Source organism: Drosophila miranda (genome assembly GCF_003369915.1).
Source record: "Drosophila miranda strain MSH22 chromosome Y unlocalized genomic scaffold, D.miranda_PacBio2.1 Contig_Y1_pilon, whole genome shotgun sequence".
In the NCBI taxonomy this organism is placed as follows: domain Eukaryota; kingdom Metazoa; phylum Arthropoda; class Insecta; order Diptera; family Drosophilidae; genus Drosophila; species Drosophila miranda.
In genome coordinates this window covers 11,946,877-11,972,814 of record NW_022881603.1, presented here as the reverse complement: position 1 = coordinate 11,972,814, position 25,938 = coordinate 11,946,877, and the positions used below count along the sequence as shown (strand labels likewise).

The window sequence follows — 25,938 nt, the reverse complement described above, 5'->3', positions numbered from 1 at the left end:
TTTTTTTTATTTGAAGCTGGTTTTTTTATGTCTGTTAACATTTAATTATTCCAAACACTTTTCTGCTTAATTTGTAATCCTTCCCAGCATTGTCAGTGAGATTGGTAGTAAATTCTCTATATTGTTGTCAAGAAACAGTGAAAGTAATCCCAGTGCATTTCAATTCCCATTTCCCAGTATTTTAATTTTGAAGAGCTTGTTAATGCAGCTGAAATATGATTATAGGACACCAGAGAACATATACGAGTACTATTTGGTAATGAGTTCACAAGGGCCTCGCCTCAATGGACCCGTACAGCAGACAGTTTTTCATAATCTGTGCCGAATGTTCCATGATACATTCACAAATGATTAAATCCGACAAACCCAATAGATTGTTCTACTCATATAAGTAGGTAAGATATATTCCGCCTCCCAACGAGAGTACAGGACATTTGACTTGTAATAAATCAATTAGACACTACAGGGAATGACCCAAGCCAATGATACTCTGAGTAACAGGGAGAAGGTCGAACGAGTAGATGGATTCTGGATGCTAGTGAACATGTGTAGTTCTGGACGGGTAACAGATACAGCTAAAGCCACAGAAAGATACGCAGATCATTTGGGGAAGGGACTCACCTTGGCGGATGCGGTTCGCTGCTTGATGGCAGAGGCGTGAGCAGAGTGTGTGCTGAGAAAGTTCTTGTTGACGGAGGAAGGCACGGCCGAACCCACGCCGGTGCCTGAGTTGTGGTGGTGGTGGTGGTTGATCGCGGAGGCCGCCACAGTGGCGTTATTGCTTGAGAGTCTGGCACCGTCCGTAGTCATGTTGTTGGCCACGTGATGGTGGTGCTGATGGCTGTGCTGGTGCGAGTGGTTTGTATTTGCCGTGGTCGATACAGCGGACACCGACACAGGCACGGGAGCTGGCGTGGATGTCACCGAGCCTGGTGCGGGGCTGGCCGGGACTGTGGGCGTGGGCGCAGCCGCAGGACTGTTGCTGCTTGCCGCATTCGAGGACGTTACGATAGGCATCACCGTCGTGCTGGCTACAGAGGTTGTCGTTGGTGGCAGTGAAACAATGTTGGCATTGGCGGAATCATGCTGTTGCTGTTGCTGCTGATCCTTGACAGAATGCGAGGATGTGCTGATCGAGTTGGTGGCGTAGGTGGTTGCGCTTGAGACGGCCGCCAGGGGAGGCGTCGCAGTGGCACTCGACGTGGTGGTCGATGGCGCGGCAACGGTGCTTGCGGTTCCATTTGAAACGCTCTCGGCTGGCAGGGCTTCAGGAACTGGCTGCAGTGTGGTTCGCATTGCTCTAGACATATTTCTACCAAATCCAAATTGCCTATGGCTCAGTAATGAGTAATCTTGAGGTCCGTGCAGGTCCTGCTGGGTTTGGTACGTCCACAACGATCGTGAGATTCAATCGGGCGTCTCGTCTCGTCTCTCCTGCCCCAAACTCGGAACTGCACTTGAGTACTTGCCGGTGAGTCTATATTGTTTCTCCTCCTAAAGTTATCCTAATGCCAGGCGGTTCCTGTAATCTGTGGAGCTACTTAACATCTGCAAATACAATGGGGATACGAAATACATTAATTTCGTTGCAAATCAAAGTTAGGCTTATAACATTTAATTATTTATTTATTAAATTAACAAATTATCTGTTAATAATGGTACTTAGTTACTAAAGGCGGAAAAAGATAAGTTAAAAGTTAGCTAAATTTAAATAATTATAAATATTGCATGCAATTAGTTTAAGAGATAGTTCAGGGGATAGGGTTTGACAGAGGGAGTTATAATTATGGCATAAAACCCTAAAAGGTTCATTATCAGCATAATTAGACCTACATATGGGTAGACGGATAGGCCTAAAAGTACGGGTAGGTCTAGATGGAACGGCCAAGTCAATCTGACCCAAGAGAGTTTGGGAGTCAGCAGTCCCAAGAAGGAGCTTGTGCACGAACATTACGCCATTGCATATTCTGCGATGGTGCAACGACGGCAGGTCAATAAGATTTAGCCTAGACCGGTAGGGTGGCAAGATTCTACCCGAGTCCCAGTTAAAGTTCCGAAGGGCAAAAATTAACGTGGGGGAACGTTGTGAGTTGCTGCGGACACCGCAACTCTACGGTTATACCCGATACTAAGTCAGTATGGCTCTCCTCCGGCAGACGCCGCTAATATTAAACGACACGACAAAGAGTGCGTGCGAGAGAGACAGAAAATCAGTCTGAGCGTGACGTCGGGCGCTGCGTAGCCACTGCAAATTGATTTGTTCCTATTGGCTATAAAAATGATCTGATCTGATCCAGATTCAGCAATCTGATAGATATGGTCATTATCTATGATTCTGCGTTTTTAGTTTTCTCGAATGTGCAATATTGTGGATGCAACAGCTTTTCGTTCTTTGTGTGGGCGGAAGGGGGTGGGGCGAAATTTTGAGATACACGTTTTATAGTAAGATCTAACAGAAGTGCGGATACCAAATTTGGTTACTCTAGCCTTAATAGTCTCTGAAATTTTTGAATATCCCCAGGTTTTCGTCCTTTGCGGTGGCGGTGGCGGGTGTGGCGAAATTTTGAAACAAACTCGTCTCGGTCCGATATATTAGGAGTGTGGATACCAAATTTGGTTGCTCTAGCTTTTGTAGTCTCTGAGATCTAGGCGCTAATGTTTTACTCTAAGCAAAGCCGCCTATGCTACTTGTGTGTTAGACAGGGCGAGAAAAAATGAAATTGTTTTCTTGATGCTGGCTTTAATAATAATACGATCCAATTCAGATTCCGCAGTCTTAAAGATATGGTCATTCTCTACAATTCTACGGTTTTGGTTTTCTCATATCTTTAAAATTGTGAATGCCACAGATTTTCGTCCTTTGTGGGAGCGGAAGTGGGCGGGGCGAAGTTTTGAAATATTTTTGTAGCAGTGACATATCACAGAAGTCTGGATCCAAAACATCGTTGCTCTAGCTCTTATAGTCTTTGAGCACTAGGCGCTGAAGGGGACGGACAGACGTACGGACGGACAGACGGACAGACGGACAGACAGACAGACAGACAGGGCCCACTCGACTATTGACGCTGATCAAGAATATATATACTTTATGGGGTCGGAAACGATTCCTTCTGGACGTTACACACATCCACTTTTACCACAAATCTAATATACCCCAATACTCATTTTGAGTATCGGGTATAAAAATTGCTTTTGCACGGATTCAATAACAGCCTGCTGCTCTTTATACTGCGGGCTCCACACACAAGAACAATACTCCAATATAGGACGTACTAACGAGATGTACAGTTGTTTCGTAACGTACGGGTCGTCAAACTCCTTGGACCAACGCTTGATGAACGCTAAAACACCCTTAGCTTTATTTACAGTTGGAGCTATATGGGTGTTAAAACACATCTTATGATCAAAAAGGACTCCGAGGTCATTTGAACTCGAAATTCGCTCAAGGACATGATTTCCTAGAACATATGGGACAAAATGAGGAGCGCGACGGTAAAATGTCATAAGTTTGGATTTGGAAAGGTTCAGAAAAAGAAGATTAGTTGAACACCACAATAGTAGTTCACTTAGATCAAGTTGAAGGCGTGTGTGCAAATACCAATCAGAGTAAGAAAGACAGATTTTGACATCATCAGCATACATTAGTGTAGTAGAGTATGTTATAACTTGAGGAAGGTCATTCACAAATAAAATAAACAGAAGCGGGCCCAGATGACTTCCCTGTGGCACACCTGAAGTAACATTAACAGTATTTGACAACACGTTAGAAAACAAAACACGTTGAGTACGGTTAGAGAGATAGGGCAAAATCCAATCTAGAAGATTCGTTGGGAACCCTAATAAAGAGAGCTTGTTAATAAGCAGAGCATGGTTCACAGAATCGAATGCCTTGCTGAAGTCCGTAAAAACTACATCCGTCTGCAAACCAATTTGAAAACCACGGTGGATTAGGTTAGAAAACTCAAGAAGGTTAGTCGATGTTGAACGATGTCTGAAAAAACCGTGTTGCGACGGAGATATCAAGCTGCAACAAAGATGTTGCAGTTGCCGGGTGACCAGGAACTCAAGAAGCTTCGGGATGGCGGAAAGCTTTGCGATACCACGATAGTTTTCAATGTTTGATCTTGAACCTTTTTTGTGAAGCGGAATGATGTAGGACTCATTCCAAATTACTGGGAGACAAGACTGTTCCAAGGAGAGGTTGAAGAGAAAGGTCAAGGGTTTGCAAAGGGACTGGGCACAGTGTTTTAAGATGCAACTTGGTACCTTATCTGGACCCGCAGAAAACGATATGTCCATAGATGACAAACCTTCCAGAACAACGCTTTCCTCGAAAAAGGGCAGAAAAATGCTGTTAGCTTGAGGTAGCTGGTACAGATACGGAGTGGATGCGTTGTAAATATGAGACGAGTACGTTGTTTGGAAAAAGTTAGCGAATAAATGTGCAATACCAACAGCAGAAGCTTCTGTTTTGTTCTGGTAATGAAGGGATGGAGGAAAAACGTTTGACTTGCGCTTAGAGTTAACGAACGAATCGAATTTTTTAGGATCACTACGAAAGTTACTACTACATTGTGAAAGGTAATGATTATAACACTGACTATTGACGGAAAGGAACAGAGAGCGAGCGGAGGAGTATAGAGCTAAGGCCAACGTGGAGCCCGACTTCTGGTACTTTTTATAGAGCCGGGTTTTATTATTTTTTAAGTATGACAAATACTTGGAGAACCAGGGAGGCTTGGACGATACAGGTACAGTGATATCTGGAACAAACGTATTAAGGGCGGAGTAAATAGAACTATAAAACGAGTTAACAGTTGCATCTATGTTCGGTAATGAATAAAGAAACGACCAATCAACACGCGAGAGATGTAGATCTAAATCGATCAAGTTTGTTTTGCGAAAACACTTTATGTGACAAGGAGCCATGGAACTGTCAGCACCTCCAGATTGTGAACACTCCAGTGATATCAACAAAGTTGGATGGTAAGGATCTTCAGGGAGAGATATTGGGCTTGCTCTAGATACCGTAGCAAGAGAACCATCGTTAACAAAAACGAGGTCAAGAAGTCTGTCCCTAATGTTTTTAACGGCATTAATTTGGACAAGGGAAATATCCGTTAGCCCATTGATAAAGTCATTATGGCAATTGGGAAACAACAGGTTAGCGTCATCACAACGCAGCCAAGAAAGAAATGGGAGGTTAAAGTCCCCCATGACAATAATTCGATCATTGCATCCTAATGCTGAAACAACAGTATTAATTGCTGAGAGGTGGTGTAAGTAAAGCTCAGCATCAGACCTGGGAGGAATAAAAGAGCAGGTTAAATAGAAAAATGCGGAGCCAACACGAACTTTGACTGCAACAAATTCAATTCCATGAATGTTATTGAATGGGAATAACTCAGATGGGAAAACAGATTTAACTGCAATCAGAACCCCACCTGCAAAAGATGGGCGGTCCATTCTATAAATAGTGTAACTATCAATGAAAATTTCATGATCATTGACAGAGGAGTTAAGCCAGGTTTCGGTAAACGCGATGGCATCGAAATCAAAGGAAGCGCTATTAGTATGAATTTGACGCAATTTTCCCAGCAAACTGCGAACGTTCTGATAGTGCATGGAAAATTAGTACATCAGTTTTTTGGAGCATGTTCGGTAATTCTTGGATTCGAGTTCGAATCTTTGAGAAGGAACTCATGCACAATTGTATGCTCAGGCCATATTGACGGTTCTAGAGAACTGGATAGTAAAGAATCAGGGAGAAGAATTTTAAAGGATGATATGTTGCGCTTATTTTTAAATGTAAATTTAGTCACAACTATATCAACAGGCGAAGTGTTAAGTTTAGAGGAAAGAAGTTGTTTAACATCCTCCGTTGTAGCCTCAGGAATAAGACGAGAAACAAATATTGCTTTCCGAGGGACCACTGCTCTAAGTTGAAGTCCCGAGCGAGATCGAGATGGTGGAGGCACTCCTAAAAGAGATCTCGGTCCAAGGGCAGAGGAATTGGCAGCAATGGCTGTAGCAGGAATTGGAGTGGGAATTGGAGTAGGAATTGGAGCAGGAATTGGAGCAGGAATTGGAGCAGGAATTGGAGCAGGAATTGGAGCAGGAATTGGCAAGACGTCGTCAGCAACCAGCACACCCGCAATAGGAGCACTCACCGCGTCAGAAGTGACGGCCACAGAAACTGCAGGGATGGGATTGATGCTGTTGGGAAGTTGGGTGCTCGAAGGAAGCACATTGCTCGGTGTAAAGAACTCCGGAGCCACCGTTGGCGGATTTACGGACAACGGCGTGGCATGACTACACGGAAATGCTTCCGATGGATGAAGGTGGGAGGCAGGCGTACCAATCGGATTAGGTTGCAAAAGATTGGTATCATTATGCGGAATTTTCCGTCTAGGCGATTCGCTCAAGAGTTTGAGCCCAAGAAACTGTGATTCAAGGGCAAGAAATTTCTCGTTGAGAGCCACAAATTGTTTCCGGACATCCAGAAACCCAGTTCGAGTCTGTCTCATAAAAGTGCGCATTTCGGCCTCAATCTCCCGACAAGCCAGACATGACCAAGACAGGCCCATGCGTTTCGAGATCAGATCATTCAGCCGGCCAAAATTTCCACCACCAGCACATTTTATGTGGGCAAAATTGTCGCACAGCCAGCAGCTAAGAAATGAATCACCAATGATAACACCACCGAATTCACATTTTTTTGCACTGCAAACAATTGCCATTATAGACAGTAGTAGAATCACTGTGCACGAATAAAAAAAGAACGGAGTGAGATCGCAGGTAAAGTAGGAGAGCAGACAGCAGAGCGAGCCAGACAATCAGCTGCAGCGGCAATAATTCAAAGCAGATGATCCAACGAAGTGCAGAAAACGAGAAGTAAACTCACCAAAGCAGAGACACAAAAGAAAAGTCCACAGAGAGGGAGAGTATAGGCAATCCAGAGAGAGTGAGAGCAACAATGCGAACAGCCCGCTTATGCTCACGAGAGAGTGTGGGCGATGCAAACGCTAATGCGCGAGAACAGTGCACACCGAAGAAGCGATAACGAAAAGCAGACTGGGCAAAAAAACAATAACAAATTGCCTGCACGAGTCCGATGCGTTACGTTGCAATATTGAATTTATATTAAACACTTGTTTACAAACAAAACGCTGGTGGTTAACACAAAGTAGAATCAAATTAAAGAGATGCGATATTATATCAAAACAAAGTCTGTGACTGTGACAAGGTTGTATGATATTAAGGCAAAGGGCGGAGAATGCGGGAGCAAGAAAAACACAACCGGCTTAAGCAAGAGCTAGAAGCAAATGAAGTGAATAAAAATCCATGTTCTATTCTATCTCTATCTAAATGAATACCCATTAACCAATTTTATCTCGGACTATACATTTATATGCACTTGAATCCCTTACATATTATATTTAGCCTAATTCTACACACAATTTACGTTTTCCTTGGCCACTGTGGAAATAGGAGACATTTTAACGTGCCATTCAATGTATTTATCGAGCAAGTGCATCAGTCGGAATAGTCCATTTAGGACACTCGATATTGTATTTCAACAATCGTTATTATGTTTAGATACTTAATTATAACAAAATGTAGTAATTAGTTTTTTAAATATGATAATTATGGTATTTATTAAATAAGATTTCGTCTGTATTTCATTAATCAACGAGGGGGAACGTTGTGAGTTGCTGCGGACACTGCAACTCTACGGTTATACCCGATACTAAGTCAGTATGGCTCTCCTCTGGCAGACGCCGCTAATATTAAACGACACGACAAAGAGTGCGTGCGAGAGAGACAGAAAATCAGTCTGAGCGTGACGTCGGGCGCTGCGTAGCCACTGCAAATTGATTTGTTCCTATTGGCTATAAAAATGATCTGAACTGATCCAGATTCAGCAATCTGATAGATATGGTCATTATCTATGATTCTGCGTTTTTAGTTTTCACGAAAGTGCAATATTGTGGGGCGAAACTTTGAGATACACGTTTTATAGTAAGATCTAACAGGAGTGCGGATACCAAATTTGGTTACTCTAGCCTTAATAGTCTCTGAGATTTTTGAATATCCCCAGATTTTCGTCCTTTGCGGGGGCGGAAGGGGGTGTGGCGAAATTTTGAAACAAACTCGTCTCGGTCCGATATATTAGGAGTGTGGATACCAAATTTGGTTGCTCTAGCTTTTGTAGTCTCTGAGATCTAGGCGCTAATGTTTTACTCTAAGCAAAGCCGCCTATTCTACGTGTGTGTTAGAGAGAGACAGGGCGAACAAAATTAAATTGTTTTCTTGATGCTGGCTATAATAATAATACGATCCAATTCAGATTCCGCAGTCTTAAAGATATGGTCATTCTCTACAATTCTACGTTTTTGGTTTTCTCATATCTTTAAAATTGTGGATGCCACAGATTTTCGTCCTTTGTGGGGGCGGAAGTGGGCGGGGCGAAGTTTTGAAATATTTTTGTAGCAGTGACATATCACAGAAGTCTGGATCCAAAACATCGTTGCTCTAGCTCTTATACTCTTTGAGCACTAGGCGCTGAAGGGGACGGACAGACGGACAGACGGACGGACGGACAGACAGACAGGGCTCAATCGACTCGGCTATTGATGCTGATCAAGAATATATATACTTTATGGGGTCGGAAACGATTCCTTTTGGACTTTACCCACATCCTCTTTTACCACAAATCTAATATACCCCAATACTCATTTTGAGTATCGGGTATAAAAAATAGCCAACTAAAAATTATATGTCTACCGAAATATAGATATTCTCTTGTTACAGTTTTGCCAATTTTGCATTCAATAATCAACATCAAAATCCACTTCTCGTTCAGTAATGCCATTTTTATACCCGATAAAGGTTCAGAAAAAGAAGATTAGTTGAACACCACAATAGTAGTTCACTTAGATCAAGTTGAAGGCGTGTGTGCAAATACCAATCAGAGTAAGAAAGACAGATTTTGACATCATCAGCATACATTAGTGTAGTAGAGTATGTTATAACTTGAGGAAGGTCATTCACAAATAAAATAAACAGAAGCGGGCCCAGATGACTTCCCTGTGGCACACCTGAAGTAACATTAACAGTATTTGACAACACGTTAGAAAACAAAACACGTTGAGTACGGTTAGAGAGATAGGACAAAATCCAATCTAGAAGATTCGTTGGGAACCCTAATAAAGAGAGCTTGTTAATAAGCAGAGCATGGTTCACAGAATCGAATGCCTTGCTGAAGTCCGTAAAAACTACATCCGTCTGCAAACCAATTTGAAAACCACGGTGGATTAGGTTAGAAAACTCAAGAAGGTTAGTCGATGTTGAACGATGTCTGAAAAAACCGTGTTGCGACGGAGATATCAAGCTGCAACAAAGATGTTGCAGTTGCCGGGTGACCAGGAACTCAAGAAGCTTCGGGATGGCGGAAAGCTTTGCGATACCACGATAGTTTTCAATGTTTGATCTTGAACCTTTTTTGTGAAGCGGAATGATGTAGGACTCATTCCAAATTACTGGGAGACAAGACTGTTCCAAGGAGAGGTTGAAAAGAAAGGTCAAGGGTTTGCAAAGGGACTGGGCACAGTGTTTTAAGATGCAACTTGGTACCTTATCTGGACCCGCAGAAAACGATATGTCCATAGATGACAAACCTTCCAGAACAACGCTTTCCTCGAAAAAGGGCAGAAAAATGCTGTTAGCTTGAGGTAGCTGGTACAGATACGGAGTGGATGCGTTGTAAATATGAGACGAGTACGTTGTTTGGAAAAAGTTAGCGAATAAATTTGCAATACCAACAGCAGAAGCTTCTGTTTTGTTCTGGTAATGAAGGGATGGAGGAAAAACGTTTGACTTGCGCTTAGAGTTAACGAACGAATCGAATTTTTTAGGATCACTACGAAAGTTACTACTACATTGTGAAAGGTAATGATTATAACACTGACTATTGACGGAAAGGAACAGAGAGCGAGCGGAGGAGTATAGAGCTAAGGCCAACGTGGAGCCCGACTTCTGGTACTTTTTATAGAGCCGGGATTTATTATTTTTTAAGTATGACAAATACTTGGAGAACCCGGGAGGCTTGGACGATACAGGTACAGTGATATCTGGAACAAACGTATTAAGGGCGGAGTAAATAGAACTATAAAACGAGTTAACAGTTGCATCTATGTTCGGTAATGAATAAAGAAACGACCAATCAACACGCGAGAGATGTAGATCTAAATCGATCAAGTTTGTTTTGCGAAAACACTTTATGTGACAAGGAGCCATGGAACTGTCAGCACCTCCAGATTGTGAACACTCCAGTGATATCAACAAAGTTGGATGGTAAGGATCTTCAGGGAGAGATATTGGGCTTGCTCTAGATACCGTAGCAAGAGAACCATCGTTAACAAAAACGAGGTCAAGAAGTCTGTCCCTAATGTTTTTAACGGCATTAGTTTGGACAAGGGAAATATCCGTTAGCCCATTGATAAAGTCATTATGGCAATTGGGAAACAACAGGTTAGCGTCATCACAAGGCAGCCAAGAAAGAAATGGGAGGTTAAAGTCCCCCATGACAATAATTCGATCATTGCACCCTAATGCTGAAACAACAGTATTAATTGCTGAGAGGTGGTGTAAGTAAAGCTTAGCATCAGACCTGGGAGGAATGTAAAAGCAGGTTAAATAGAAAAATGCGGAGCCAACACGAACTTTGACTGCAACAAATTCAATTCCATGAATGTTATTGAATGGGAATAACTCAGATGAGAAAACAGATTTAACTGCAATCAGAACCCCACCTGCAAAAGATGGGCGGTCCATTCTATAAATAGTGTAACTATCAATGAAAATTTCATGATCATTGACAGAGGAGTTAAGCCAGGTTTCGGTAAACGCGATGGCATCGAAATCAAAGGAAGCGCTATTAGTATGAATTTGACGCAATTTTCCCAGCAAACTGCGAACGTTCTGATAGTGCATGGAAAAATAGTACATCAGTTTTTTGGAGCATGTTCGGTAATTCTTGGATTCGAGCTCGAATCTTTGAGAAGGAACTCATGCACAATTGTATGCTCAGGCCATATTGACGGTTCTAGAGAACTGGATAGTAAAGAATCAGGGAGAAGAATTTTAAAGGATGATATGTTGCGCTTATTTTTAAATGTAAATTTAGTCACAACTATATCAACAGGCGAAGTGTTAAGTTTAGAGGAAAGATGTTGTTTAACATCCTCCGTTGAAGACTTAGGAATAAGACGAGAAACAAATATTGCTTTCCGAGGGACCACTGCTCTAAGTTGAAGTCCCGAGCGAGATCGAGATGGTGGAGGCACTCCTAAAAGAGATCTCGGTCCAAGGGCAGAGGAATTGGCAGCAATGGCTGTAGCAGGAATTGGAGTGGGAATTGGAGTAGGAATTGGAGCAGGAATTGGAGCAGGAATTGGAGCAGGAATTGGAGCAGGAATTGGCAAGACGTCGTCAGCAACCAGCACACCCGCAATAGGAGCACTCACCGCGTCAGAAGTGACGGCCACAGAAACTGCAGGGATGGGATTGATGCTGTTGGGAAGTTGGGTGCTCGAAGGAAGCACATTGCTCGGTGTAAAGAACTCCGGAGCCACCGTTGGCGGATTTACGGACAACGGCGTGGCATGACTACACGGAAATGCTTCCGATGGATGAAGGTGGGAGGCAGGCGTACCAATCGGATTAGGTTGCAAAAGATTGGTATCATTATGCGGAATTTTCCGTCTAGGCGATTCGCTCAAGAGTTTGAGCCCAAGAAACTGTGATTCAAGGGCAAGAAATTTCTCGTTGAGAGCCACAAATTGTTTCCGGACATCCAGAAACCCAGTTCGAGTCTGTCTCATAAATGTGCGCATTTCGGCCTCAATCTCCCGACAAGCCAGACATGACCAAGACAGGCCCATGCGTTTCGAGATCAGATCATTCAGCCGGCCAAAATTTCCACCACCAGCACATTTTATGTGGGCAAAATTGTCGCACAGCCAGCAGCTAAGAAATGAATCACCAATGATAACACCACCGAATTCACATTTTTTTGCACTGCAAACAATTGCCATTATAGACAGTAGTAGAATCACTGTGCACGAATAAAAAAAGAACGGAGTGAGATCGCAGGTAAAGTAGGAGAGCAGACAGCAGAGCGAGCCAGACAATCAGCTGCAGCGGCAATAATTCAAAGCAGATGATCCAACGAAGTGCAGAAAACGAGAAGTAAACTCACCAAAGCAGAGACACAAAAGAAAAGTCCACAGAGAGGGAGAGTATAGGCAATCCAGAGAGAGTGAGAGCAACAATGCGAACAGCCCGCTTATGCTCACGAGAGAGTGTGGGCGATGCAAACGCTAATGCGCGAGAACAGTGCACACCGAAGAAGCGATAACGAAAAGCAGACTGGGCAAAAAAACAATAACAAATTGCCTGCACGAGTCCGATGCGTTACGTTGCAATATTGAATTTATATTAAACACTTGTTTACAAACAAAACACTGGTGGTTAACACAAAGTAGAATCAAATTAAAGAGATGCGATATTATATCAAAACAAAGTCTGTGACTGTGACAAGGTTGTATGATATTAAGGCAAAGGGCGGAGAATGCGGGAGCAAGAAAAACACAACCGGCTTAAGCAAGAGCTAGAAGCAAATGAAGTGAATAAAAATCCATGTTCTATTCTATCTCTATCTAAATGAATACCCATTAACCAATTTTATCTCGGACTATACATTTATATGCACTTGAATCCCTTACATATTATATTTAGCCTAATTCTACACACAATTTACGTTTTCCTTGGCCACTGTGGAAATAGGAGACATTTTAACGTGCCATTCAATGTATTTATCGAGCAAGTGCATCAGTCGGAATAGTCCATTTAGGACACTCGATATTGTATTTCAACAATCGTTATTATGTTTAGATACTTAATTATAACAAAATGTAGTAATTAGTTTTTTAAATATGAAAATTATGGTATTCATTAAATAAGATTTCGTCTGTATTTCATTAATCAACGAGGGGGAACGTTGTGAGTTGCTGCGGACACTGCAACTCTACGGTTATACCCGATACTAAGTCAGTATGGCTCTCCTCTGGCAGACGCCGCTAATATTAAACGACACGACAAAGAGTGCGTGCGAGAGAGACAGAAAATCAGTCTGAGCGTGACGTCGGGCGCTGCGTAGCCACTGCAAATTGATTTGTTCCTATTGGCTATAAAAATGATCTGAACTGATCCAGATTCAGCAATCTGATAGATATGGTCATTATCTATGATTCTGCGTTTTTAATTTTCTCGAAAGTGCAATATTGTGGATGCAACAGACTTTCGTCTTTTGTGTGGGCGGAAGGGGGTGGGGCGAAACTTTGAGATACACGTTTTATAGTAAGATCTAACAGGAGTGCGGATACCAAATTTGGTTACTCTAGCCTTAATAGTCTCTGAGATTTTTGAATATCCCCAGATTTTCGTCCTTTGCGGGGCGGAAGGGGGTGTGGCGAAATTTTGAAACAAACTCGTCTCGGTCCGATATATTAGGAGTGTGGATACCAAATTTGGTTGCTCTAGCTTTTGTAGTCTCTGAGATCTAGGCGCTAATGTTTTACTCTAAGCAAAGCCGCCTATTCTACGTGTGTGTTAGAGAGAGACAGGGCGAGAAAAAATTAAATTGTTTTCTTGATGCTGGCTATAATAATAATACGATCCAATTCAGATTCCGCAGTCTTAAAGATATGGTCATTCTCTACAATTCTACGTTTTTGGTTTTCTCATATCTTTAAAATTGTGGATGCCACAGATTTTCGTCCTTTGTGGGGCGGAAGTGGGCGGGGCGAAGTTTTGAAATATTTTTGTAGCAGTGACATATCACAGAAGTCTGGATCCAAAACATCGTTGCTCTAGCTCTTATACTCTTTGAGCACTAGGCGCTGAAGGGGACGGACAGACGGACAGACGGACGGACGGACAGACAGACAGGGCTCAATCGACTCGGCTATTGATGCTGATCAAGAATATATATACTTTATGGGGTCGGAAACGATTCCTTCTGGACGTTACACACATCCACTTTTACCACAAATCTAATATACCCCAATACTCATTTTGAGTATCGGGTATAAAAAATAGCCAACTAAAAATTATATGTCTACCGAAATATAGATATTCTCTTGTTACAGTTTTGCCAATTTTGCATTCAATAATCAACATCAAAATCCACTTCTCGTTCAGTAATGCCATTTTTATACCCGATAAAGGTTCAGAAAAAGAAGATTAGTTGAACACCACAATAGTAGTTCACTTAGATCAAGTTGAAGGCGTGTGTGCAAATACCAATCAGAGTAAGAAAGACAGATTTTGACATCATCAGCATACATTAGTGTAGTAGAGTATGTTATAACTTGAGGAAGGTCATTCACAAATAAAATAAACAGAAGCGGGCCCAGATGACTTCCCTGTGGCACACCTGAAGTAACATTAACAGTATTTGACAACACGTTAGAAAACAAAACACGTTGAGTACGGTTAGAGAGATAGGACAAAATCCAATCTAGAAGATTCGTTGGGAACCCTAATAAAGAGAGCTTGTTAATAAGCAGAGCATGGTTCACAGAATCGAATGCCTTGCTGAAGTCCGTAAAAACTACATCCGTCTGCAAACCAATTTGAAAACCACGGTGGATTAGGTTAGAAAACTCAAGAAGGTTAGTCGATGTTGAACGATGTCTGAAAAAACCGTGTTGCGACGGAGATATCAAGCTGCAACAAAGATGTTGCAGTTGCCGGGTGACCAGGAACTCAAGAAGCTTCGGGATGGCGGAAAGCTTTGCGATACCACGATAGTTTTCAATGTTTGATCTTGAACCTTTTTTGTGAAGCGGAATGATGTAGGACTCATTCCAAATTACTGGGAGACAAGTCTGTTCCAAGGAGAGGTTGAAGAGAAAGGTCAAGGGTTTGCAAAGGGACTGGGCACAGTGTTTTAAGATGCAACTTGGTACCTTATCTGGACCCGCAGAAAACGATATGTCCATAGATGACAAACCTTCCAGAACAACGCTTTCCTCGAAAAAGGGCAGAAAAATGCTGTTAGCTTGAGGTAGCTGGTACAGATACGGAGTGGATGCGTTGTAAATATGAGACGAGTACGTTGTTTGGAAAAAGTTAGCGAATAAATGTGCAATACCAACAGCAGAAGCTTCTGTTTTGTTCTGGTAATGAAGGGATGGAGGAAAAACGTTTGACTTGCGCTTAGAGTTAACGAACGAATCGAATTTTTTAGGATCACTACGAAAGTTACTACTACATTGTGAAAGGTAATGATTATAACACTGACTATTGACGGAAAGGAACAGAGAGCGAGCGGAGGAGTATAGAGCTAAGGCCAACGTGGAGCCCGACTTCTGGTACTTTTTATAGAGCCGGGATTTATTATTTTTTAAGTATGACAAATACTTGGAGAACCAGGGAGGCTTGGACGATACAGGTACAGTGATATCTGGAACAAACGTATTAAGGGCGGAGTAAATAGAACTATAAAACGAGTTAACAGTTGCATCTATGTTCGGTAATGAATAAAGAAACGACCAATCAACACGCGAGAGATGTAGATCTAAATCGATCAAGTTTGTTTTGCGAAAACACTTTATGTGACAAGGAGCCATGGAACTGTCAGCACCTCCAGATTGTGAACACTCCAGTGATATCAACAAAGTTGGATGGTAAGGATCTTCAGGGAGAGATATTGGGCTTGCTCTAGATACCGTAGCAAGAGAACCATCGTTAACAAAAACGAGGTCAAGAAGTCTGTCCCTAATGTTTTTAACGGCATTAATTTGGGGAAATATCCGTTAGCCCATTGATAAAGTCATTATGGCAATTGGGAAACAACAGGTTAGCGTCATCACAAGGCAGCCAAGAAAGAAATGGGAGGTTAAAGTCCCCCATGACATTAATTCGATCATTGCACCCTAATGCTGAAACAACAGTATTAATTGCTGAGAGGTGGTGTAAGTAAAGCTCAGCATCAGACCTGGGAGGAATGTAAGAGCAGGTTAAATAGAAAAATGCGGAGCCAACACGAACTTTGACTGCAACAAATTCAATTCCATGAATGTTATTGAATGGGAATAACTCAGATGAGAAAACAGATTTAACTGCAATCAGAACCCCACCTGCAAAAGATGGGCGGTCCATTCTATAAATAGTGTAACTATCAATGAAAATTTCATGATCATTGACAGAGGAGTTAAGCCAGGTTTCGGTAAACGCGATGGCATCGAAATCAAAGGAAGCGCTATTAGTATGAATTTGACGCAATTTTCCCAGCAAACTGCGAACGTTCTGATAGTGCATGGAAAAATAGTACATCAGTTTTTCGGAGCATGTTCGGTAATTCTTGGATTCGAGTTCGAATCTTTGAGAAGGAACTCATGCACAATTGTATGCTCAGGCCATATTGACGGTTCTAGAGAACTGGATAGTAAAGAATCAGGGAGAAGAATTTTAAAGGATGATATGTTGCGCTTATTTTTAAATGTAAATTTAGTCACAACTATATCAACAGGCGAAGTATTAAGTTTAGAGGAAAGATGTTGTTTAACATCCTCCGTTGTAGACTCAGGAATAAGACGAGAAACAAATATTGCTTTCCGAGGGACCACTGCTCTAAGTTGAAGTCCCGAGCGAGATCGAGATGGTGGAGCCACTCCTAAAAGAGATCTCGGTCCAAGGGCAGAGGAATTGGCAGCAATGGCTGTAGCAGGAATTGGAGTGGGAATTGGAGTAGGAATTGGAGCAGGAATTGGAGCAGGAATTGGAGCAGGAATTGGAGCAGGAATTGGCAAGACGTCGTCAGCAACCAGCACACCCGCAATAGGAGCACTCACCGCGTCAGAAGTGACGGCCACAGAAACTGCAGGGATGGGATTGATGCTGTTGGGAAGTTGGGTGCTCGAAGGAAGCACATTGCTCGGTGTAAAGAACTCCGGAGCCACCGTTGGCGGATTTACGGACAACGGCGTGGCATGACTACACGGAAATGCTTCCGATGGATGAAGGTGGGAGGCAGGCGTACCAATCGGATTAGGTTGCAAGAGATTGGTATCATTATGCGGAATTTTCCGTCTAGGCGATTCGCTCAAGAGTTTGAGCCCAAGAAACTGTGATTCAAGGGCAAGAAATTTCTCGTTGAGAGCCACAAATTGTTTCCGGACATCCAGAAACCCAGTTCGAGTCTGTCTCATAAATGTGCGCATTTCGGCCTCAATCTCCCGACAAGCCAGACATGACCAAGACAGGCCCATGCGTTTCGAGATCAGATCATTCAGCCGGCCAAAATTTCCACCACCAGCACATTTTATGTGGGCAAAATTGTCGCACAGCCAGCAGCTAAGAAATGAATCACCAATGATAACACCACCGAATTCACATTTTTTTGCACTGCAAACAATTGCCATTATAGACAGTAGTAGAATCACTGTGCACGAATAAAAAAAGAACGGAGTGAGATCGCAGGTAAAGTAGGAGAGCAGACAGCAGAGCGAGCCAGACAATCAGCTGCAGCGGCAATAATTCAAAGCAGATGATCCAACGAAGTGCAGAAAACGAGAAGTAAACTCACCAAAGCAGAGACACAAAAGAAAAGTCCACAGAGAGGGAGAGTATAGGCAATCCAGAGAGAGTGAGAGCAACAATGCGAACAGCCCGCTTATGCTCACGAGAGAGTGTGGGCGATGCAAACGCTAATGCGCGAGAACAGTGCACACCGAAGAAGCGATAACGAAAAGCAGACTGGGCAAAAAAACAATAACAAATTGCCTGCACGAGTCCGATGCGTTACGTTGCAATATTGAATTTATATTAAACACTTGTTTACAAACAAAACACTGGTGGTTAACACAAAGTAGAATCAAATTACAGAGATGCGATATTATATCAAAACAAAGTCACAACAAGGTTGTATGATATTAAGGCAAAGGGCGGAGAATGTGGGAGCAAGAAAAACACAACCGGCTTAAGCAAGAGCTAGAAGCAAATGAAGTGAATAACAATCCATGTTCTATTCTATCTCTATCGAAATGAATACCCATTAACCAATTTTATCTCGGACTATACATTTATATGCACTTGAATCCCTTACATATTATATTTAGCCTAATTCTACACACAATTTACGTTTTCCTTGGCCACTGTGGAAATAGGAGACATTTTAACGTGCCATTCAATGTATTTATCGAGCAAGTGCATCAGTCGGAATAGTCCATTTAGGACACTCGATATTGTATTTCAACAATCGTTATTATGTTTAGATACTTAATTATAACAAAATGTAGTAATTAGTTTTTTAAATATGAAAATTATGGTATTCATTAAATAAGATTTCGTCTGTATTTCATTAATCAACGAGGGGGAACGTTGTGAGTTGCTGCGGACACTGCAACTCTACGGTTATACCCGATACTAAGTCAGTATGGATCTCCTCTGGCAGACGCCGCTAATATTAAACGACACGACAAAGAGTGCGTGCGAGAGAGACAGAAAATCAGTCTGAGCGTGACGTCGGGCGCTGCGTAGCCACTGCAAATTGATTTGTTCCTATTGGCTATAAAAATGATCTGAACTGATCCAGATTCAGCAATCTGATAGATATGGTCATTATCTATGATTCTGCGTTTTTAGTTTTCTCGAAAGTGCAATATTGTGGATGCAACAGACTTTCGTCCTTTGTGTGGGCGGAAGGGGGTGGGGCGAAACTTTGAGATACACGTTTTATAGTAAGATCTAACAGGAGTGCGGATACCAAATTTGGTTACTCTAGCCTTAATAGTCTCTGAGATTTTTAAATATCCCCAGATTTTCGTCCTTTGCAGGGGCGGAAGGGGGTGTGGCGAAATTTTGAAACAAACTCGTCTCGGTCCGATATATTAGGAGTGTGGATACCAAATTTGGTTGCTCTAGCTTTTGTAGTCTCTGAGATCTAGGCGCTAATGTTTTACTCTAAGCAAAGCCGCCTATTCTACGTGTGTGTTAGAGAGAGACAGGGCGAGAAAAAATTAAATTGTTTTCTTGATGCTGGCTATAATAATAATACGATCCAATTCAGATTCCGCAGTCTTAAAGATATGGTCATTCTCTACAATTCTACGTTTTTGGTTTTCTCATATCTTTAAAATTGTGGATGCCACAGATTTTCGTCCTTTGTGGGGGCGGAAGTGGGCGGGGCGAAGTTATGAAATATTTTTGTAGCAGTGACATATCACAGAAGTCTGGATCCAAAACATCGTTGCTCTAGCACTTATACTCTTTGAGCACTAGGCGCTGAAGGGGACGGACAGACGGACAGACGGACGGACGGACAGACAGACAGGGCTCAATCGACTCGGCTATTGATGCTGATCAAGAATATATATACTTTATGGGGTCGGAAACGATTCCTTCTGGACGTTACACACATCCACTTTTACCACAAATCTAATATACCCAATACTCATTTTGAGTATCGGGTATAAAAAATAGCCAACTAAAAATTATATGTCTACCGAAATATAGATATTCTCTTGTTACAGCTTTGCCAATTTTGCATTCAATAATCAACATCAAAATCCACTTCTCGTTCAGTAATGCCATTTTTATACCCGATAAAGGTTCAGAAAAAGAAGATTAGTTGAACACCACAATAGTAGTTCACTTAGATCAAGTTGAAGGCGTGTGTGCAAATACCAATCAGAGTAAGAAAGACAGATTTTGACATCATCAGCATACATTAGTGTAGTAGAGTATGTTATAACTTGAGGAAGGTCATTCACAAATAAAATAAACAGAAGCGGGCCCAGATGACTTCCCTGTGGCACACCTGAAGTAACATTAACAGTATTTGACAACACGTTAGAAAACAAAACACGTTGAGTACGGTTAGAGAGATAGGACAAAATCCAATCTAGAAGATTCGTTGGGAACCCTAATAAAGAGAGCTTGTTAATAAGCAGAGCATGGTTCACAGAATCGAATGCCTTGCTGAAGTCCGTAAAAACTACATCCGTCTGCAAACCAATTTGAAAACCACGGTGGATTAGGTTAGAAAACTCAAGAAGGTTAGTCGATGTTGAACGATGTCTGAAAAAACCGTGTTGCGACGGAGATATCAAGCTGCAACAAAGATGTTGCAGTTGCCGGGTGACCAGGAACTCAAGAAGCTTCGGGATGGCGGAAAGCTTTGCGATACCACGATAGTTTTCAATGTTTGATCTTGAACCTTTTTTGTGAAGCGGAATGATGTAGGACTCATTCCAAATTACTGGGAGACAAGACTGTTCCAAGGAGAGGTTGAAGAGAAAGGTCAAGGGTTTGCAAAGGGACTGGGCACAGTGTTTTAAGATGCAACTTGGTACCTTATCTGGACCCGCAGAAAACGATATGTCCATAGATGACAAACCTTCCAGAACAACGCTTTCCTCGAAAAAGGGCAGAAAAATGCTGTTAGCTTGAGGTAGCTGGTACAGATACGGGTGGATGCGTTGTAAATATGAGACGAGTACGTTGTTTGGAAAAAGTTAGCGAATAAATTTGCAATACCAACAGCAGAAGCTTCTGTTTTGTTCTGGTAATGAAGGGATGGAGGAAAAACGTTTGACTTGCGCTTAGAGTTAACGAACGAATCGAATTTTTTAGGATCACTACGAAAGTTACTACTACATTGTGAAAGGTAATGATTATAACACTGACTATTGACGGAAAGGAACAGAGAGCGAGCGGAGGAGTATAGAGCTAAGGCCAACGTGGAGCCGGACTTCTGGTACTTTTTATAGAGCCGGGATTTATTATTTTTTAAGTATGTCAAATACTTGGAGAACCAGGGAGGCTTGGACGATACAGGTACAGTGATATCTGGCACAAACGTATTAAGGGCGGAGTAAATAGAACTATAAAACGAGTTAACAGTTGCATCTATGTTCGGTAATGAATAAAGAAACGACCAATCAACACGCGAGAGATGTAGATCTAAATCGATCAAGTTTGTTTTGCGAAAACACTTTATGTGACAAGGAGCCATGGAACTGTCAGCACCTCCAGATTGTGAACACTCCAGTGATATCAACAAAGTTGGATGGTAAGGATCTTCAGGGAGAGATATTGGGCTTGCTCTAGATACCGTAGCAAGAGAACCATCGTTAACAAAAACGAGGTCAAGAAGTCTGTCCCTAATGTTTTTAACGGCATTAATTTGGACAAGGGAAATATCCGTTAGCCCATTGATAAAGTCATTATGGCAATTGGGAAACAACAGGTTAGCGTCATCACAAGGCAGCCAAGAAAGAAATGGGAGGTTAAAGTCCCCCATGACATTAATTCGATCATTGCACCCTAATGCTGAAACAACAGTATTAATTGCTGAGAGGTGGTGTAAGTAAAGCTCAGCATCAGACCTGGGAGGAATGTAAGAGCAGGTTAAATAGAAAAATTCGGAGCCAACACGAACTTTGACTGCAACAAATTCAATTCCATGAATGTTATTGAATGGGAATAACTCAGATGAGAAAACAGATTTAACTGCAATCAGAACCCCGCCTGCAAAAGATGGGCGGTCCATTCTATAAATAGTGTAACTATCAATGAAAATTTCATGATCATTGACAGAGGAGTTAAGCCAGGTTTCGGTAAACGCGATGGCATCGAAATCAAAGGAAGCGCTATTAGTATGAATTTGACGCAATTTTCCCAGCAAACTGCGAACGTTCTGATAGTGCATGGAAAAATAGTACATCAGTTTTTCGGAGCATGTTCGGTAATTCTTGGATTCGAGTTCGAATCTTTGAGAAGGAACTCATGCACAATTGTATGCTCAGGCCAAATTGACGGTTCTAGAGAACTGGATAGTAAAGAATCAGGGAGAAGAATTTTAAAGGATGATATGTTGCGCTTATTTTTAAATGTAAATTTAGTCACAACTATATCAACAGGCGAAGTGTTAAGTTTAGAGGAAAGATGTTGTTTAACATCCTCCGTTGTATCCTCAGGAATAAGACGAGAAACAAATATTGCTTTCCGAGGGACCACTGCTCTAAGTTGAAGTCCCGAGCGAGATCGAGATGGTGGAGCCACTCCTAAAAGAGATCTCGGTCCAAGGGCAGAGGAATTGGCAGCAATGGCTGTAGCAGGAATTGGAGTGGGAATTGGAGTAGGAATTGGAGCAGGAATTGGAGCAGGAATTGGAGCAGGAATTGGCAAGACGTCGTCAGCAACCGCACACCCGCAATAGGAGCACTCACCGCGTCAGAAGTGACGGCCACAGAAACTGCAGGGATGGGATTGATGCTGTTGGGAAGTTGGGTGCTCGAAGGAAGCACATTGCTCGGTGTAAAGAACTCCGGAGCCACCGTTGGCGGATTTACGGACAACGGCGTGGCATGACTACACGGAAATGCTTCCGATGGATGAAGGTGGGAGGCAGGCGTACCAATCGGATTAGGTTGCAAGAGATTGGTATCATTATGCGGAATTTTCCGTCTAGGCGATTCGCTCAAGAGTTTGAGCCCAAGAAACTGTGATTCAAGGGCAAGAAATTTCTCGTTGAGAGCCACAAATTGTTTCCGGACATCCAGAAACCCAGTTCGAGTCTGTCTCATAAATGTGCGCATTTCGGCCTCAATCTCCCGACAAGCCAGACATGACCAAGACAGGCCCATGCGTTTCGAGATCAGATCATTCAGCCGGCCAAAATTTCCACCACCAGCACATTTTATGTGGGCAAAATTGTCGCACAGCCAGCAGCTAAGAAATGAATCACCAATGATAACACCACCGAATTCACATTTTTTTGCACTGCAAACAATTGCCATTATAGACAGTAGTAGAATCACTGTGCACGAATAAAAAAAGAACGGAGTGAGATCGCAGGTAAAGTAGGAGAGCAGACAGCAGAGCGAGCCAGACAATCAGCTGCAGCGGCAATAATTCAAAGCAGATGATCCAACGAAGTGCAGAAAACGAGAAGTAAACTCACCAAAGCAGAGACACAAAAGAAAAGTCCACAGAGAGGGAGAGTATGGGCAATCCAGAGAGAGTGAGAGCAACAATGCGAACAGCCCGCTTATGCTCACGAGAGAGTGTGGGCGATGCAAACGCTAATGCGCGAGAACAGTGCACACCAAAGAAGCGATAACGAAAAGCAGACTGGGCAAAAAAACAATAACAAATTGCCTGCACGAGTCCGATGCGTTACGTTGCAATATTGAATTTATATTAAACACTTGTTTACAAACAAAACACTGGTGGTTAACACAAAGTAGAATCAAATTAAAGAGATGATGATATTAAGGCAAAGGGCGGAGAATGCGGGAGCAAGAAAAACACAACCGGCTTAAGCAAGAGCTAGAAGCAAATGAAGTGAATAACAATCCATGTTCTATTCTATCTCTATCGAAATGAATACCTATTAACCAATTTTATCTCGGACTATACATTTATATGCACTTGAATCCCTTACATATTATATTTAGCCTAATTCTACACACAATTTACGTTTTCCTTGGCCACTGTGGAATTAGGAGACATTTTAACGTGCCATTCAATGTATTTATCGAGCAAGTGCATCAGTCGGAATAGTCCATTTAGGACACTCGATATTGTATTTCAACAATCGTTGTTATGTTTAGATACTTAATTATAACAAAATGTAGTAATTAGTTTTTTAAATATGAAAATTATGGTATTCATTAAATAAGATTTCGTCTGTATTTCATTAATCAACGAGGGGGAACGTTGTGAGTTGCTGCGGACACTGCAACTCTACGGTTATACCCGATACTAAGTCAGTATGGCTCTCCTCTGGCAGACGCCGCTAATATTAAACGACACGACAAAGAGTGCGTGCGAGAGAGACAGAAAATCAGTCTGAGCGTGACGTCGGGCGCTGCGTAGCCACTGCAAATTGATTTGTTCCTATTGGCTATAAAAATGATCTGAACTGATCCAGATTCAGCAATCTGATAGATATGGTCATTATCTATGATTCTGCGTTTTTAGTTTTCTCGAAAGTGCAATATTGTGGATGCAACAGACTTTCGTCCTTTGTGTGGGCGGAAGGGGTGGGGCGAAACTTTGAGATACACGTTTTATAGTAAGATCTAACAGGAGTGCGGATACCAAATTTGGTTACTCTAGCCTTAATAGTCTCTGAGATTTTTGAATATCCCCAGATTTTCGTCCTTTGCGGGGGCGGAAGGGGGTGTGGCGAAATTTTGAAACAAACTCGTCTCGGTCCGATATATTAGGAGTGTGGATACCAAATTTGGTTGCTCTAGCTTTTGTAGTCTCTGAGATCTAGGCGCTAATGTTTTACTCTAAGCAAAGCCGCCTATTCTACGTGTGTGTTAGAGAGAGACAGGGCGAGAAAAAATTAAATTGTTTTCTTGATGCTGGCTATAATAATAATACGATACAATTCAGATTCCGCAGTCTTAAAGATATGGTCATTCTCTACAATTCTACGTTTTTGGTTTTCTCATATCTTTAAAATTGTGGATGCCACAGATTTTCGTCCTTTGTGGGGGCGGAAGTGGGCGGGGCGAAGTTTTGAAATATTTTTGAAGCAGTGACATATCACAGAAGTCTGGATCCAAAACATCGTTGCTCTAGCTCTTATAGTCTTTGAGCACTAGGCGCTGAAGGGGACGGACAGACGGACAGACGGACAGACGGACGGACGGACAGACAGACAGGGCTCAATCGACTCGGCTATTGATGCTGATCAAGAATATATATACTTTATGGAAACGATTCCTTCTGGACGTTACACACATCCACTTTTACCACAACTCTAATATACCCCAATACTCATTTTGAGTATCGGGTATAAAAAATAGCCAACTAAAAATTATATGTCTACCGAAATATAGATATTCTCTTGTTACAGTTTTGCCAATTTTGCATTCAATAATCAACATCAAAATCCACTTCTCGTTCAGTAATGCCATTTTTATACCCGATACTCAAAATGAGTATCGCAGAATCGTAGAGGATGACTATATGTTCTAGAATGTAAAATCTCAACCAGATCGTATAATTATTATAGCCAGAATCAAGAAAACAATTTCATTCTTTCTCGCTCTGTCTCTCTCTAACACACAGGTTTCATGGTCGGTTTTGCCAATTGCAAAATATGAGTTCAAGGATCTCAGAACCAATAAGAGCCAGAGCAACCAAATTTGGTATCCACACTCCTGTGATATCGGACCTTGACCGTTTCGTGTCCAAATTTCGCCACCCCCCCTTCCGCCCCCGCAAAGGACGAAAATCTGGGGCATCCACAAATCTCAGAGACTATTAAGGCTAGAGTAACCAAATTTGGTATCCGCACTTTTGTTAGATCTCACTATAAAACGTATATGTCAAAATTTCGCCCCACCCCCTTCCGCCACCCCAAAGGACAAAAATCTGTTGCATCCACAATATTGCACTTTCGAGAAAACTAAAAACGCAGAATCATAGATAATGACCATATCTATCAGATTGCTGAATCTGGAAGAGATCGGATCATTTTTGTAGCCAAAAGCAGGAAATCAATTTGCAGTGGCCACGCAGTGTCGACGTCACGCTCAGACTGATTTTCTGTCTCTCTCGCACGCACTCTTTGTCGTGTCGTTTAATATTAGCGGCGTCTGCCGGAGGAGAGCCATACTGACTAAGTATCGGGTATAAATGTAGATTTGCGGTCTCCGCAAAAGCAGGAAATCAATTTGCAGTGGCCACGCAGCGGCGACGTCACGCTCAGACTGATTTTCTGTCTCTCTCGCACGCACTCTTTGTCGTGTCGTTTAATATTAGCGGCGTCTGCCGGAGGAGAGCCATACTGACTAAGTATCGGGTATAAATGTAGAGTTGCGGTCTCCGCAGCAACTCACAACG

The 25,938-nt window shown here is 42.2% G+C and overlaps 1 protein-coding gene across 4 annotated transcripts in view; it reads right to left on the bottom strand.

The window, feature by feature from the left end:
- Window positions 1–25,938, bottom strand: part of LOC108158650 (MAP/microtubule affinity-regulating kinase 3) — an 83,952-nt gene that overhangs the window by 53,091 nt on the left and 4,923 nt on the right. For 3 of the 4 annotated variants that reach the window (XM_033394533.1, XM_033394532.1, XM_033394534.1), the window contains exon 1: window positions 622–1,308. In XM_033394533.1, coding sequence (XP_033250424.1) covers window positions 622–1,308 — 687 coding nt within the window. Of the gene's footprint in view, window positions 1–621; window positions 1,549–25,938 lie in introns of those variants that run through there. The other variant, XM_033394531.1, reaches the window with a different exon arrangement.